The sequence below is a fragment of the Miniopterus schreibersii genome, assembly GCF_964146895.1.
Source record: "Miniopterus schreibersii genome assembly, chromosome: 1".
NCBI lineage: Eukaryota > Metazoa > Chordata > Mammalia > Chiroptera > Miniopteridae > Miniopterus > Miniopterus schreibersii.
The window spans coordinates 132,693,451-132,711,871 of NC_138101.1; the positions used below are offsets into that span (position 1 = coordinate 132,693,451).

The 18,421-nt window shown below is 39.0% G+C and overlaps 1 protein-coding gene across 6 annotated transcripts in view; it reads left to right on the plus strand.

Annotated features, from left to right (window-relative positions):
* Positions 1-18,421, plus strand: part of STXBP6 (syntaxin binding protein 6) — a 230,149-nt gene that overhangs the window by 73,780 nt on the left and 137,948 nt on the right. For all 6 annotated transcript variants that reach the window (XM_081119365.1, XM_081119362.1, XM_081119363.1 and 3 more), the window contains one exon: positions 2,492-2,683. In XM_081119365.1, coding sequence (XP_080975491.1) covers positions 2,530-2,683 — 154 coding nt within the window. In that variant the 5' untranslated portion in view covers positions 2,492-2,529. The remainder of the gene's footprint in view (positions 1-2,491; positions 2,684-18,421) is intronic.

An 18,421-nucleotide genomic window follows, 5' to 3' on the forward strand; every position in this document is an offset into this window, starting at 1 on the left:
TATATTAGACCATTTATCTACATTTAAAGAGTTTCATATTCATGAATGAGAAAAGTGAGGGTTTGGTAAATAAAAGGTTCAATTTCTCTTTTACAAATACTTTCTGGTATGGATGGCTACATTTATTCACTTTATACAAGTTCAGAGGGTCTTTTTCATATTATAGTAGGAGAGTTAATAAAAATTCCATTTTAACCATTTATTATACAATTCAGGCACTAGAAATAAGTGATTCACATGTGTGTTCCATTTAATTCTTTCAGTGGTTCCACAAGGTAGGCAAAGATATCTCTGTGTAGTAGTTAGTAAACAGAGAGTCTGGAATTTTAAGAGATTTCCCCAGTCACATATAGGTCTCAAGTTTTGGAGCTGAAATTTGAACCCAGGTTCAATGGTTTATTTTTCCTTTTTTGGGTCCTGGCCATTGAATAAAAACAGCAAAAGGTTATACTCATTTCTTACTACTTTTTCAAAAGAAGACTAGAATTTCCTAAGAGTTTGGTAAAACATGCATGCCACTTTCTCCCCCTCTTTTTTTTTCCGAACAGATTTTTACATAGTAAAATGATAGCTTTCCATTTTTTTAACCTCAGTGTTAGAAAGGAACGAATTCAAGATGGAAAATCAAAAACCATACCACAGTTGGGAAGGTACTGGCCAGAGAATTCCCAGTGGGTTTGGGAATATGACTTTCTTTCTACATTGCTTATAGAATGTTTGAGGTCACTCTGCGACCACTGGCTTTCTTTTTCACCTGTCCCCAAGTGGTGACAGGTGAGAGGCGTTGGAGCTAGAAAAGAACTAGTACACGTTTTTCTTTTTTTTGAAAAAGGTCCCTGTCACTTATAACACCTACCTGAGAAAGTCATATGATGAATCATAGTGGGGAAATTCTGTTTGTTAACTTCTAGGAAATCACGGGGAATGAGTTAGTGGTCACTAACTAAGAATATCTTTTTTATTATAGAATTGAAACTAGGAGAAATTTCTTTAACCAAAGGATATTCTTTTTTAAATATCTCTCTTTTCTCTCATGAGGTTACAGATGTGGTCTGGTTATAGGTGGACAGGTGTGTTGGTAGCATTTGTGAATCTTGCATTGGGAAGCATGTTCCCGTGGTCTCCCATCATAAATCATGTGGATTTAAGTGAAACCTTTGATGTAGTCAGCAGCCAACTCTTGGAGAACAGGGGCCATGTCTTAATGATTTCTTATATCTCTAATTCTGAGCATAGAAGTAGCACCTGGTAGGACCAGTGGCTCAGTTTTACAGCAGACTGGTCAACTCCATGAGCTGCTGTTACCATATGCATATAGCTATGCTAGCGACCCATATATAGGATCTCTAGATTCTCTATGTAGCCTGCATAACCAACCCATAAGCCCTCTCTGTACCATTAGTTCTGATTTATTAATTTCCTGAGAAATGTTCGTTACTGATTAAGGTGTAGAGCATGACTAGGATGACAGAACGCATTTACTCAAGTTACTGTTGAGCTTTTTGTATGATAGGGTTAAAATTCAGATTGACCTTGAATATAATAAATACAAATAAGTAGAATTAAGGCTATTAGGGAAATGCAGTTTTTTGAAAACTAAATATAGCATGGGGACTGTGTATGTGTGAGTTTTTTGTAGAGGAGAGCAAGGGGAACTCATGGTGATGCAACAACATACTGTTTTGTTTTCTTAATTATTGTGCGCACACTGCCAGTTAACCACAGGAGCATAGAATATGGAGAGCTGCTGGGTAACTTTTGCAAAATACTTAGTATTAGTCAGACATGTCTCTAATTCTCTGTCCACTTTGGCCAAAGGAAAATGTGGAGAATTTATCAAGGTTCCAGATTATGGCAACTGGATGTAGAGGAGCATTGGAAAATAAGACCTAGTGAAAGAGGCTAATAAATAAGGATTATTTCCTTAGCTTGAGCCAAAGCAGCTGAAGGGTGATTAAATTAATAGTCTTCTGTTGCATATATAGTTACTATGTAGAAGATAATATAATTATTTCCACTGTGAATAGAATTAAGGAAATAGATTTACATTAGAGTTAAAGGAGATTTTGATGGAGCGTAAATTGACTTTAAGGATTGTTGGACAGTAGAAAGACTTCCAACTGGAGATGTGAAGTCATGTTCCTTACAGAATAGAAATAGGGGTAGGTACTTCATGCCAGTTTGACTTAGATGCAGTTGTGGGGTACAGATTGACTTACTTTCTAGATCCCATCTCATGCTGCTCATCTCACATTGTGTTTGACATTTTTGGTAAATAGATCAGTATTCTCACTTTATTTATATTTTTTCATAGTTATTACAAATGCTAAGACCTCACTTTTAACGATTCTGTAATGCTTTTTAAGCAAGAGAGAGGTTAAACCACAAACTGAAAATGACTTCACCTGCAAGTCAGCTTGCTGCTCCTTCTTACATGGGCCCTTACAATATTCTCAGTTCCAACCTGCCCTTTTTTTTTGGTTTGTTTTAGAAAACTTAACTGCACCCGCCCTCTTCGCTTGTTCTACAATGAGTGCCAAATCTGCCATCAGCAAGGAAATTTTTGCACCTCTTGATGAGAGGATGCTGGGAGCTGTCCAAGTCAAGAGGAGAACGAAGAAAAAGATCCCTTTCTTGGCAACTGGGGGTCAAGGCGAATACTTAACTTACATCTGCCTGTCAGGTAATGGAAACTAGATATTAATATTATTAAAGCAACTTCTTTAAAATAGTTCATTCTGAGGTATCCAGGAGGGTTGTATTCCCGGGTTTTGTACATGTCTGCTCTTCCACTCTCCTGTCCTGTTTTCCTGACGTCTTCTCTGATCCTTACTTATGGCACCTTTAGTTTTGAGGTTACCTTATATGGGAAAGGTAATGAAGTTCCACTTTAATGTATTTTCTGAATCATTCAGAACGTCTATAAGGGGTTCGGCAGACACAGTTGCTTGTCCATACTTCCTTCACTAGGACGTTGATGGAATGTGGGCTATCCTCTGGGCTTTTTTGTAGAACAATTCCTGATATTTGGTTAATTGTCCTTACTAGCAGCCTGAGATTCATTGAATTTCTTTTTCTTAACAGTTGCCAATAATCAGTGATAGTTTGTCTCAAGATAAATATCAACACATTGTGAAATGTGAGGAAGAAGTCTGAGCTCATAGATCACTGCTTTGCCTGACAGCTGTTCCTTGTCAGAATGAGGCATCTGTGTCTGTTAAGCTTAGTATTTTGTTGGATTATTTTTTTCTCTCTTTCTGTTTGTGATTGTTGTAGATCTGTGGGATGTACTGTGGATCCATACCAATTTTTTGAGATAAAACTTGGATAAGTTTTCCATGGAGTTATGGCGCATTTATAACATTTCTGATATTTCTTGTAGCTGGGCAATGGAAAAATTAAGTTTGCCTTAATTCATCCCTTTTTAAAATTTCCATTAATTTAAATTAATGGAATTAATTTGTGGCTTGGGAATTAAACTTTATTTTTGGGCCCATTTTTAACTGAAAAAAAATAATAAGCCTGTTATCATTTAAGCTTATCAGAATTATTTCAAGGTAGAGATAGCTTTTTTCCAGAAAGAACATGTAAAGATAATAATAATAAGACTGTATCTTAGTATAAAATGAAATGAGAACAGCTTTGGCCAGTGTGGCTCAGGCGGTTGATTGGAATATCGTCCTGTGCACCAAAGGGTCTTGGGTTTGATTCCTGGTCAGGGCACATACCCAGGTTGCGGTTTGAATCCCCAGTTGGGGAATGTACGGGAGGCAACTGAGTGACTTCTCTCTCTCTCTCCCCCACCTCTCTCTCCTTTCCTGTCTCTCTAAAATCAATAAAAAGATAGCCTCCAGTGAGGATTAAAATAAATAAATAAAAACAAAATGAAATGATATGAGATCATAGCCCTTTGATAAGAATGCCTTCTGATTGGTTAAAAGAAAGCTTTTATTTAAATAAGTGTGGGAGAATTGACCTTGAAATACAAGTCTCTCTTTCTTAATCCCAAATAAAAATTAGGTTAATAAAATTTGGTTATCATGGGAGGACACTTGCATGCCTTTAGTGTGCTGGACAGTGCCTGGCATATAATAGGGGTGCTATTCATATCTAATGACTAAGTGAAAGAAAGAAGCAGCCTTTCCTAATACCGTCCTAGTATTCTGTTAATGAGATTCAGGTCTTAAAATATTTTTTCATATTCTTAAATTTAGATTCTAGAATTTTTGCTTGCACTAATAACAATAGAAATGCATTACAATAAGTTTTGTTTTATGTTTGGGCTGACCTGAACATGGACACATAGTGATTCTAACTATATTTAGCTCTGTGCTCTCAATATTTCATTGAGATTTCTTGAAGACAGTAGTTGAGGAAAAGATAGATGGTCTAAAATCCCCTAGTTTTTCCTAGTACATGCCTATACCTGGAAAAGAGGGCAGTTTTATGTGCATTTGAGGCACATGCTATTGTTGGCCTATTTTGGATCATGTAGTCTACAAGAGTGATATGGGGACTCTAACTGCCTCATCTCAGTGAAATAACATAACCATTTCCCCTGCTGCAGGAGATGATGACTGGATAACTGCATGTCCTTTACAAATTACCAAGAACTTCGGGTTTCAAGTCTGAAACTATGAGACATGCTCTTTTGTTTCATTGTAACGGAGGAAAATCTTTTGTTCTGAAAGTCTTCATCTTTTTCATGTATTTGAATTTTGAGAGGGCAGGTTGATAAAATAGATCTAACATTTAAGCAAATGAGTTCATGGAAATTGGGGCAGAAGAAGGCTAGGCAACTTTGACACCCAAAAATTTTTTGCAGGTTGGTTTTTCTTATAATTGAGACAGCAGCAGCTACCTTTATTTTCTTACGTGACTCTTAGAGGAATATCAGTCACATCTCTGATAAGGTAATGTTTTTATTAACAAGTAATTTATTAATTACTCAAATATTTATTAAGTACTTTTTATGGACTGACCACTCTAGGCACTAGGGGTTCAGTTACGAAAAAAACTTATGAATCTTACCTTGTTTCACGGGGAAGGAGCAATAAACATTAATAAGTTACTCATTAAAATAAATATAATCATTAACCGTAAAATAGTTAACAAGGAAAAAGATAGATGAAGACATGTGTAAGGAGAATTTGGCCTGGTTGGGAGAACCCAGAGCTGCTCCACTGGTTCTGAAAAAAAGAACCATATTGGTGCAGAGAGCATTCCAGGCAGAGGGAATGGCAGCCTCATTAAAAGACTCAGCAGGGTTTTGAGTTTCTCCTTTCCTCCTATTAAGTTGAAGGATGACCTCTTTGTCACTAAACTCACCTAGGAGGCTGTGAAGTGAAAGCAGAGTCCTTGAATGACAGCTTCCTTCCTCTTTTTAGTGTGAACCACCTAATGCTTTCTGGGGAGGCCAAGCCTTTCAACTCCTATGGTTTGATTGATGATAAAAACCAGCCATCCATTTTGAACAGGCAAAATTAGTACAAATTAAGACAATGTCTGCAAATAATATTTAACCACTTTTAAAACAGTATAAATAGTTAATTTTTTTTAAAAAAGAGAAGAATATCATAGTTTTAAACGCTTGCCAACACATGCATGTAAGACATTGATATCCAGTGTCTTTTCCTAGTGTTTCTTTGTGTGAGTTCCCCCCTTTCAGTGTCTGGCAGAATTTATAATCAGAGGGAGAGGCCTGTGAACATAAGACATTATTTTCAGAGGGTAAGTATATCCTCTGTAAGAATGCAAAAAAGGTTCTGGAGTGCAGGAAATATGATAATCTTTCTTGAGTTACTTAGTTGTAATTGTATAAGGAGAGAAATAAAATCTCCAGTTCATTCATAGAATTTGAGTGTTTCTCATTGGACTTCCTGAATGGTTTCTTTAATGGTATGAAATGCTTATATACTGACATGATTCTATTCATTAGCATTTGTAAAGCACTTGTTTCTACTTTTCCTTCTTGGCAGTGGCTAAAGTTAAAAAGACTGACAATACCAAGTGTTAACAAGAATGTGGAGCAATTTAAGTTCTCATACTTTGTTGGGCAGGGAGGATGTGAAAGTGTAAGTGCTTTGGTAAACAATTTGGCATTTTGAAATAAAGTCAAACATGACTCAGCAACTGTGTTCCTAGGCATGTACCCAGAAGAAATAAAATCATATGTCCACATAAAGGCATGTACATACAGCTTTATAACATTCTTATATATAATAACCAAAAATCAGACTTAAATGTCCATCTACATGTGAATGAATAAGCAAATTATTTTATATCTATGCAGTGTAATACTACCCTAAGAAACTACTTGTACATACAGCCACATGGATGAATCTCAAAAGGCTTATGTTGGTGAAGAAAAGAAAAGAAAAAGATAGAAAAGACTACATGCTGTGTGGTTCTATTTATATGAAATTCTAGAATGGACTTGAGCCATATTGACAGAAAGCCCATTGGTGTTTGCCAAGGATTGGGATTGACTGCAAAGGGGCATGAGGGAATTTTTTCAGTAGTGTAAGTGTTCTGTATGTTGATTTTAGTGATGGTTACTTAGGTATAGCATACATTTGTCACAAACTCATAAAACTGCACACTTAAAATGGGTGCATTTATTTTATGTAAATATATCTCAGTAAATTGACATTCTAAAAATGTCTTATAGAGACACTAATGGGTTCATCTTTTATAGGTAAGAGAAGTTATCCTAGAATGCCCTTTTGAACCCTCAGACAGAAGCAGTTGTGGATCATATAAACTTGTGCATGCACCTATATGATTTGTGTACCTATTTGTTCTAAGTTTCTTACAGCACTTGGAACATTGCCGAGTATAGACACAATAGATGCTTATATGGAAGATGCTATTTAAATTTAGGGCTTACTACATACCTGATTATGGTATAGACTTTATTTGTAATAGAACTGTTAACTCATTTAAAGTGTGAAGTAAGCCCTTCTCACAACAATTTCTACAGTTAGTTGCCCCCTCGCTGATATTTCGGTCTATAAATCTAAACTAGAAACATGCTAAGAAGTTAAAATCAATTTATTATTAGAGGCTAGTTCCCTATTAAACATTTCTCATTTTCATGTTAAAAATCTATTCCCCCATCCACTTTTAATTCAGTATGTGTAATGTGTAATGCTAGACTTTATGTCCATAAATGGTTAAAAAAATTCTTTCCTTGGTTGCTACTTATTGTTCCTATAGAAGGAGCATGAAGAAACTTTATTTTTTGTGGTTAATACATTCTTTTACATATTTTGTTAAAACAGAAAATCTTAATCTTTTCAAAATGATTTTGGATTTGTAGAGAACAAATTTTTCATATTTAAAAAAATGTTTTGACTGTTCTTTGATGATATAATTTATGTAAATGTCCCCATGGAAGGTAATGATGTGGACTAGGAGCCTAGAACCTGACAATATTTTCTTTTTTTAATTTATCTTTACTGTTGAAAGTATTACAGATGTCTCCCTTTTTGCCCCCCATTGACCCCCCTCCATCCCATCCCCACCCCCACCCCACTGCCCTGCCCAGACCTTCACCGCACTATTGTCTGTCCATGGGTTATGCATATATGCATATAAGTTTTTTGGTTAATCTCTTCCTGACACCTCCCCCCCACCCCAACCCCTTCCCTCTGAATTTCATCAGTCTATTGTATGCTTCAATGTCTCTGGATCTATTTTGCTTGTCAGTTATTTAGTTCATTAGATTCCACAGATATGTGAGATCATGTGACACTTGTCTTTGGTTGCCAATCCTAAGTGTTCCTTAGAATAACCTCCAGAAGTTTTCAAAATGCAGATGGCCTGGTTCCACCTGTGTCCTACTGATGCAGCACTGGGTAATGGAGAAAGTAATCTGTATTTTGAAAGTGTTATGCTGAAACTAAGGTTGAGAAGTTTCATTATCTTGGGGAGTTATACTCTGGGTTGTCTTATTAGTATATTTGACATAAGGATATATTTTTGGTACTCAGCTCTATCAAAACAATTCTTCTTAGTCCCTTTCTTATTGACTGACCATGGTCAAACCTCTGAATTTTTCTGGGCTTCAAGTAATTCAGTTGACAAGTTCAAGCGTACCTTTGGACTCTTGTGTTTCTAGGATTCTGAATTCCCATGGGTGTTTTATGCCAAATTTTATTCTTATTCTATACGTGTCATGTAGGGAGAAATTCAGGTTATTAATAATCCAAATGGATGCTTAAAACATTTATGAGAGTTTGAGAACATTCTTTATTGGTTGTTATTGGAATTAGGGTAACCAAAGTTAATTGTCAGCTGTCTGGCATAAGGAAGAAATTATTTTTATCCACTTTCTGATTCAGACTGGATCTCATCTCAAGGTCTATAAATATTAGAAGAGAGAGACATGAAGAATATAAGACAGATGAAATTTGACCTTCATAAAAGTGTTTTATTCAGGATGGTGAGTTGACTTTCCAAGAGTTTTTATCCAAGAAAAATGAAGAAACCCACATTGAACTGAGAGGTATATAAAAATATTAGTAGTGAAGGAAGAAATAAAAAACAACTATAACAACAATATATACTTAATATTTTTACTATAGAAGTAGTAAGTATTGCTGAAAATGAGTCTTTCAGAAAATTATGTAGAAGAAAATGAAAATCATTTATATTGTGTATGTTATTATTTTAGCTCCAGTAATCCTCACCTTAGGTGGCATGTTCTTCTTTTCACTGGTGAAGGGGCCAGTGTTCATCAGAGAGGCTATGACATCCCAGAGTCACTATTTTGGTAGTGACAGACTTGGAAATCCCAGTCCCTGGGACCTCAGTGGCCACGCTTGTTTTGCCATAGGACCTCATCTCTTCTGACTTAGGTAAGGAAGGTGGTGTGCTGTAGAGAGGACCTTGTTTTAAGAACCCGATTTTTTCCTAACTTTACAAAATTGACAAAGACATTGAACAGTTTTGACCTGCACTGTGTCTTCCTATCTCATTCATGAAGTTATTGATTGATAGACTGCATTTTTGGAATACAGTCTATGTCAGGGTAAGCTTTTTGTCTCTAAATATGGAGATTTGATATGTAAATCCAGCCATAAAACTTTAAGTAGCCCTAGAAGACAATGCAATAAAAAACAAAGTTATTTTCAGTGCCTTACTTATATGATCCTTTCTATATTCTTTTTTATTTTATAAAAATACAATATCCTCTCTTATACCCTACATTGAGAATTTGGCTCTTTTGTGATATGTGCATAGACACCTTTGATTAAAAAACATTTGTAACAATAATAATCTTTGGTTATGGAAAGGCAAAGTAGAGAGAGGGTTTTCTTCTGAGATGTCTTCTGTCTCAGTAGATTTTGCCACCAGGTGTCATTTATAAATGAACGTTGGTGTGCCAGTGCCATGCATCCATCACTTGCTTCAGTGCTCAATACGGTTAGGGTGGTTCCGGCCCGCCCTTGAATTAGTAATAATAGCAGTGATGGTATTTATTGAGTTTCTGTGTCAGGCATGGTTTTATGCCCTTTATATCTATTAACTCAGTTTTTACAACAGCGTTATGAGGTAGATAACAATACTGGTCTCATTTTTTAGATGAGGATACTGAGTATACAGAAGTAAATTAGCTTCCCCAAGATCAATTTGCATGTTACAGAACAGGGATTTGAGCCCAGGTAGTTTGATTCTAGGCCTATTCTCTCAGCCTCTGTGCTCTTCTCTTCTCCTCTCTCTCTCTCCCCCTCTCCCTTTCCTCACTCCCTCTCTTTCTGTGAGAGAGGACTTCCTAAACAAAAATATTTTTTCTTGCCTTCCCTCATGCAGCTTTAGTGATAATCTTGTCTCTGTATCAATCTGCTTTCCTACCTCCTTAGGCTTTGGTTGATTTTGGCTGGGTGGTGACAACCTTCCACACCAATAACTGGGCTGTTAAGAAAGCCACATATTAGAATGATAGTGTCAGCAATGTACTTGAGTCTTAGAGAAAATTAATTCCTCAGGGCAATTCTGAGAAGCTCCTGACAGGGGCACTGCCATGTGTGAACTTGTTCTGTTCAGTTGTATAACAGAAAAAATGTAGATGCCTTACTTTTTTTTTTTTTAGAGTTTTCTTGGTGGTTCTAGATCTCTTCCTGTTAAAATAGGTAGTAATATTTGTCTTTTCTAAAGCTTTGTGAATAGGAGAGTCCAAAAATGGGTAACTAAGTACTTAACAGGCATGATCTCATTTCACCCTCACGGCAGCCTTCTGACGTGACTGCTGTTGTTCTTTCTACTTTACAAATGAAACAGCCCAGGCTTAATGCCGCTAAGTACACTGCCCAGGGTCAGGCGGTTGGATGGTGACCGGGCTGAGACTCCCATCTGGGTTCATCTCACACCCAAGTCTGCACACTTTTTAATTTTTTTCCAGGGCAGGCCTAGGTCCCAGAAACAGAACTCTCCCTTCCTTAACAACAAGGACAACATTCCTTGAGCAAAGCATTTTAATCTCTGCGGATTTAGAGGATGTGCTGTCAGCGGCCTCGGCTTTTCTAGTGGTTTAGCACGCCAACAGCTTTCTTTTTCCATTCTCTCATGCACGCGTTCCAATACCCAAACCAGATGGAAGCCCGGGAAAACTCTTAGCAGAGGCCGGTGCCAAACGTTTCATTTAAAAAGGAAACTCCATCTGTGTGCTCTCCCACCATACAGCCCACTGCGAAGAACAGGAATTTCACAGCTGACTCACTTATGTTCATTTGATTAGTTTTGACTGATTGCAAAGGTGGAGCAAGTGGTGGTTGGGGACATGGCAAACGAAGGCCGCTCTCCTTCTGGAACGCGGCTGGCGAGGGAGCGCACCCGGCAGACATCCTCAATGGCAGCGACCAAAAAGGCAGGGCTTTTTGGTTTTTTCTTTAATTTTTTTTTTTTTTTTTACTCTTCACCCAAGGGTATGTTTTTGATTTTAGAGAGCGAGGAAGGGAGAAAGGGAGAGAAAAACATCAGTGTGAGAAACATCACTCTGTTGCCCTCCCGCACACGCCCTGACCAGGGGTCAGACCTGCTACCTCGTGGTGTAAGGGACGGCGCTCCAACCAACTGAGCCTCCCGGCCAGGGCAGGAAGGCAAGGTTTTAATCCATGCAAATGCATTCTTTGTTGGTGATGATTTTCTGAGTTTCCACTTGTAGAAGTTAGTGCCCTTTGCTGTTATATTGAGAGTTGAATATCATCAGCATTTCATCTGTCAGTATGTCATAGTCAGAGGCACTGAGGGTAACATGAGTCCCTGTGTGCGTGTGTGTGTGTGTGTGTGTGTGTGTGTGTGTGTGTGTGTGTGTGGACAAGGCCTGATACATAGAAGGCCCTCAGCTTTATGAGCAACATTGTCTTGTCATTAAATGGGACATTCACTGGTTCTCGTCATACAAAGATAATTCAGCTGCAATTTTAAAAAACGTATTAATGTATGCCTATGACAGGATTTGTCTTGGGGGTTTCCTACTCCCCCTTTCGTTCTTTTTTCAGTTTCTCTCTCAAATTTGCTTTCCCTTCCCCTTTGTTTCCCACCCTTGCCAGGGATCTCAAGGTCATTCTGACTCCCAGATTCTAAACCAAGCTACTCTTAATTCTCTATGTTCCAAAATTATCCTCCACCCCCCACCCCCGCAAAACTAGAATATTGGGGGGATCACACTGCTGTTCTCTTTCTGAGAGTTTGAAGACTTCTACTCTGATCTAATGAGTATTTGTGCATTGCTGGGTCGATCGGACACCGACATCCTTGTGTTCAGGCCTCTTGATCCAACTTTGTGGGGAGTTAGAACTGGCTTAGTCGAGTTCCTGTCCCTGAAATGGGAGATGTTGTTTTCTTACACCTATCTTCGCTAGATCAAAAGAAAAATTGAAACAAAATAAAACAAGATGTTCTCAGGGGTCAGGCAAGTGCACTGCTAAGCAAATAGCAGAAGTGGGAGAGGCTGGTACAAATGCCTGTGGACCCAGAGTTTCAGCCCAGATCAGATTCTTGTTTGCCCAACTCTTTCCTGTTACCCTTCGTTCAGAGAGAAAGAATGATTGTGAGGGCTGTTTCTGTGCCAGTTACAGTCATGATAAACCATATGCAGAATTTTCCAGAGGAAACTATAAATGGCCCCAAGGACGGTGAAGCTGCCAGGTTGTCCTGTCCCATGAAGAACAGATGACTAGTGCCCTGAACTTGATCACATTTCTCCTCTGGTCTCCCATGTCGTCTTCTACTTGCACTAGCATTGCCAGGTTATCTTTGTCAGTTGGGTTTCTGTTTCCGCCCCCAAACTGCCTGTCCCTAGAGAGTAGAGACGTGTGGTAGACACTTCTCTAGCCTCTGGAACAGATGAAGGGCCTGGGGGAAACAGGGCCAATCCTACTCTTGCTCAGACTGCAGCTTGGGCTCACTTTCTGGGTTGGAGCTCTGGGCTGGGAGCTCACACATTCACTCTGGGTTACATTGGCTGGGGCTTGGTCTAGCACTTTTTTTTTTTCCAACTTGCTATTATTCACACTAAATTGCTGCTGGGTGTTCTTTCAATTCCTTTGGAATTCATCTGGTTACTGAGCAGGGTCTTTTCTTTTACGTAACGGCCCAGTTACCAAAATGAAAATGCAGATTTCTCTGATTTATTTGGACTTTTAGAATCATCCAAAATGAGCAATTTATAAATGCTTCGATTGTAACTACAGTGGGAAGCTGCTGTCTCACGTTTTCGAAGTGCCTGAGTTGTCTCTCCTGAAGAAGGAGTTCAAACTGTGGAGGAAGAAACGATCATTTAATGGGCACTGAGAATATCCAAACTTTCCCTGAACGTTCTTTTTTCACAGTAATCGTTTGTCACTTCTACATTTCCTTAAAGAGGGTTCTCAAGGGAAAAATAGACTCCATTTTATTAAAAATCTCTCTGCGGATATTCATACTGTTCTCCCTTCCGACGCACACACATACCCTTTTAACACAAATTGGTTTTTATCCACCACGCTTAGGTCTCGTGTGGCTTGGGTTGCAGACCTCATGCCCAAGTGCGTTTTGATGTTTGTTATCAGTTTAACAAATTACGCTGCGCTGAGAAGCCTACAGGGACTTGGGGAGTGGTTTTGAGGAGGCAAGAATAGACCCGGCCTTGACTCCTTGAGCTTTAGGTTTCCATTTGCACAGAAGGAAGCAGTAGAGTGCAGAGCTGCCTTCTTTGGTTTTCCAGGGAATGTGAGTAAGCAACAGTTATGTAAGTTTTTTGCTCCGATAGGGATCCTTTCTGTCGCGGACAGGTAAGAGGCAGCTGTGCTTTGGGATCCATGAATTTTCACCTGTTTTCCTCCCTATAAATACACGTGTGTTCTTTATCAGAAACATAGAAAGCACCACAAATAAAGGAAAAAATGGGAAAAAATCATGTAAAAATTGTGGCTTTCACTTTAGGTTTTATGTTTTTTAATACTCCTCCCTGTTTATGATATTCTAGGTATAGTTTTGTTTCCCTTTTTATTTTTCATGATAGTAAAATTTTATTTTTATACACTCTTTATAAAGATAATTTTATTGGCTTCTTGAGTACCATAGAGTATTTAACCATCTATTGTTGGCTATTTTGTTGTTTTCAGTTTTCACAGTGAGACATAAGGAACACCTGGTTTTGCTTATATACGCACACACACATGCACACACACACACACACACATGTATGAATCCATCTTACAGATGAGGAAATCGAGGAGCACTCAGAGAGCCTGTCAGCGGAGACATTCACACTACTAGTAAGTGGTAAAATGAGACTGGAACCTCAGTGCTCTGCCATGGACCAGAATGAGCTTATTTGAAAACCCACATGTGTTAGAACTTCTTAAAAGTAAAATATCTTATTGCACAATGTGTGCTTAACACCTGGTTAACCATCCCCATCTTTGAGGTACATATGATGCCTGCTCATTTTAGGGTTAGGGTATTATTTGATTTCCATATGCATTTGTAGTTGTACATAAATGTGGTGTGGTGTTTGTGCCCCTGTGTGTGTGTGTTTGCAGAGAAAGATAGGAATGCTCTAATGCTCCTGAAAAGAAGCAGCTGCTTACTTCATGTTTCTGGTCTGGTTCACTTATGAAGTCATTCGACATCTTCAATTGTATTGTTAGATGTGGGATGGGGAAAGTGGCAAATGTCAGCCAAACATATGTGTGCTTTCTGGAAGGTAGAGGGCTAGCTGCAGTGTGAACTGTGTCCTAACACAGGCAAGGGGCCTGTCACAGTGCTCAGCACTTGGTAGTTAGAAGTGAGGACTCTGTTTTCAGAACCTGAAATCAGCAGAAACGGTTATTTGTTTCAGTTCTAGTATTAGGTTTGATTTGGACTAGATGTAAACATCTGTGACTTTGCTTTTAGTTCACTATCATCAGGCTGGGAATGGTTTATTTGGTTCTGAAGCCTCTTGGCCTTTTGTACTATTTAAAAAGTGGATACTTACATTTCCTTTTTGGACCTGACATTTATTGATTCATCCCGGGGAGCCTCAGTCTTTGCTTATATACCAGAGTCCTTGGTTCCCATATAAACAGCTTTGAGCCAGTGCCTATTCTTTTTTGTACGTAATTATTTTTCTTGCCAGTTTTTACACTTCATATGTAACAGCTGTATAGACCATTTACTTATATAGCATGGCTATACCAACCTTCTTTGGGAAAGAAATTTTTCAAGCTTGAGTTCAAACACTAGGTCTCCAAAAGACATTCACATGCACCACATCTCACATAAAGATAAGTGTAAGTCACAATACTCCCTTTTCTATGGAATTTAGAGCTATGAAACACATCACTTTTGTTTTCAGAAATAACATAGTTCTGAGATTAGATTGGACTTTGAGTATGTGTTTCAGAGATTGTCTTTACCCTCCAACCCCCTTTCGATGCTGCCCCTCACTTCAGGTGTCCTGTCCAACTGCTATTAGATACCAGTACCCTTTGCCTCCCAAAGCCAATCTTTGCAACCCACCAGGGTTGGCCACTGTTTCCTCTCTGAAATTACTCTCTTCCTTCACCACTACTATTAAAAATTTCCTCCAGTGGGACTGAGGAAATGTGATCTGAGATGTTAGGAGAAAACTAATACAGTTTGCAAAAACTTTTAAAGACTGATATGTGCCCAGCGTGGCTCAGCAGTTGCACATCAACTATGACCCAGGAGATCGCGATTCCATTCCCGGTCAGGACACATGCCTGGGTTGTGGGCTTGATCCCCAGTGGGAGATGTGCAGGAGATAGCAGATCAATGACTTTCCCATCATTGATGTTTCTATCTTTCTCCCTCTCCCTTATTCTCTCTGAAATCAATAAAGATATGTTAAAAAAAAAAAAAAAAAGACTGATATGTAATTTGAATACCTTTCCCAGAGGGCAGTTGCATTTGCAAAAAGTGGCGACCCCTCTAAAGCTACTGTGACGGTAGTAGCAGTAGTAACACTGAGAGCATTTATTGAGCAACTAGCATCACCTCTTCTATATCTTCTCAGAGAATTGTGACTGGGGTTGGTAGACACACTGTAATAACCATCTGCGCTTCCTGTTTTGATCACTGTTCTACAGCGCCTGTTTCCTTAGGTATCTGTTGGAAGTATTCATTTGTTCAATGTGGACACTTAAAAACTCTTGCTTGGGGCCTTTTTGTATGGGGATGACTTTTACCTGGAATTTTAGAAAACAGCCTGTTAAATGGACTTTGATTTTATTTAATTTGGCTGCTGTTGGTTTTTGCATTTAAACAAAGAGTTTTATAGAAAAAAAATGCAACTTGATACTAAGGAGTCTTACATCACTCATTTTCATAAATCGACTTACTAACCAAGGGTACTTAGGATTATAAATGCCTCCTTCAATTTCAAAAAATGTGTTCGTGGTGTGTGTTTTTAAATCACTCTTAGCCAGCCAGATAAAACTCCCTGGCTTTAAGTCTGTGAGTTGATAGGGATCTTGTTGCCAAGATTTTTCTACATAATATTTCAAACTTGCTTCCTTCCAAAATTTAATTTTATTTTGAGCTACAGTACAGCTCTGTGAATGTGGAGGTCAGAGGAAGAAAAGAATCTTCTTTTCCATAAAATGAGCTCTTTCATTCTGCACTGGAAATACCTTGCAGGCCACAGGCAAGGGGAGAGTTTTGCAGAAATGAGTTTAAATTTCCGTGTGGCCAGTTTAATTTTTGCCTAGAGGTAAGATGGTGGTACTGAAAGACTTGTGAGGATTCAGCACTTGGCATTATGCAGTGTAGTTAGAATCCTAAATACTTTTGTTTGTGCAGCATTAAAAGTGAGATTTGGATGGGAATGATTTACTTAGATTTATGGTTTAGATTATTCTAATTTTAGCCTAACTGCATTGAGTCCAATTAGAACTTTCAAGTTCTGCTTTTATAAGAGATGCTCTGCAGAGTGTCATTTTCCTAAGTTTCTAATGGGTCTTGAAAAGGTAAGAATTGTCTGTGTACACTGTCAAGCGTACTGTATTGGTGAGAAGTTGCAGAAACCCTTCAGATATGAGGCTTTCTTTTGTCATACATAGAGTACAAGTGGGAAGAAATGGCTTATTGAGTGAGTTCTGTGTGTATAAAATGTTTCTTCTATTTCCAGGAAAGCCATCAGAAGTAACTGCATAAGGGCACAGGCTTTGGGGACAGAAAAAGTGTGAATTTGAATCTTGGTTCTACTGACTAGTCATGTAACCTAGAGAGACTCACTTGGCCTCTCTAAGCCTCAGTTTCCACTTATGTAAAATGGTGATTAAAAAGATCTTGGAGGACTATTGTGAAAACTTAAAAAATTGTATGTGAAGATGTACATACACTGCTTTGCTTGGCCCCAGAACATGCTTACTAAATGTTGGTTTCTTCATTATCCTCATCTGACATTCAAAAGCATTCTTTTATTGGTGACTAGGAGTAAGAGTGATCAGTGATCTGTCAGTGACTGCACTAGAAAAGGCAAGAAAGTAGCCTGCAACTTTGCACATTTTCGGGAGTGAGAATGGAAATTTTGTGCAGGAACCAAAGAGGGTTTCTAGTCCAGTGAGCTTGACACATATCAGGTGCCTAGTCACAAGTTTTGTCACTGCCATATTGGCTTGTATGAAATTATTCGTTCTGAAGTTGGAAATTATTCATCTCTTTTGAAAAACAAATGAGTGACAAGCCAGTGGAGTTTCAGTGTAGAGGGAGGAGGCTGGATACTTCTTTTTTTTAAAATCTTCACCTGAGGATAGTTTTTCCATTGCTTTTTCAGAGAGAGTGGAAGGGAAGGAGAGAGAGGGGGAGGGAGCACATTGATGTGAGAGAGGTGTATTGATTCGTCGCCTCCCTCTCATGCCCGACTGGGGTGGAGCCTACAACCCAGGTACGTGCCCTTGGCTGGAATCGAACCTGGGACCCTTCAGTCCAAGGGCCGACGCTTTAACCACTGAGCCAAAGCAGCCCGGGCTGGATACTTCCTATGCTGCGAGTTTGGGGTGAGGTGAAAAAGCAGGACTGGACTCAGACACAACTCTGTCCCACCTCAGCCATATCCCTTTCTAGCTGTGGGCACAGAACATCGCTAACCCCTGTGAACTGCTCTCCACCAGGGACCTGGTGTGGAAATTAAATAAGGCCACCTGCAAAGTGCCTGGCACACTATAGGCCTCTGGCAAATGCTAAGCATAGTGTTTGTGTGTGTGTGTTGGGGTAGGGATACAAAGTGCAGCTCTATTCTTGGAGAGCTTAAGAGCCCATAGAATATACTGAATGCTTAAAAGTGGTCCATTCACCGAAGGACACAGTGGGAACCACTCCTCACTACTTTATGGCCCAATTACCTGCTGAAACCTGAAGTGTCACTGCCCTGGCCTCGGCATGAGTGCTAGTCCTATTAAGAGCTAAGTTCTAGTATTTCATTCTGAAGGCATGGTGGATTAGTGTGTTACAAAAACAAAGCTTGCCAGGTGGTTCAGTGTGAGATTTTTTTTTTTCTAAACTGATGTACCATCAGTTTTTATTGCCTTCTTAAAATGTCTTTGTTTGCGGGGAGAGCCTTAAAGCCCAGTAGGCGGCAGGCAGCTTGCAGAAGTCTGCGCACAGGGATGGCTTTAAGCTGTGCTCTCAGTCCCCAAAGACCTTGAGTTTCCTGCAGTTTGATAACTTGCTTTAAGGATATAAAAGAAACTTCTGAAAACCAATTTCTGGTGTATCACTTTATTTTCTCCACGTTCATTTTTATGCAAACGAATGCCATTCATTTGGATTTTCTTCTATTTAAAGCTTTGAAAGCCAAAGCGTGCATCTGAAGACTTAGTCTGCAGCAGGTCAGCTGTGTCCCTGACTAGCTGTCTCTTCCTCATTCCTGGTAGGCAGTGGCCGGTCCTCTGCGACCGGGTGCCAGCCTCTGTAACTTGGTCCTGAA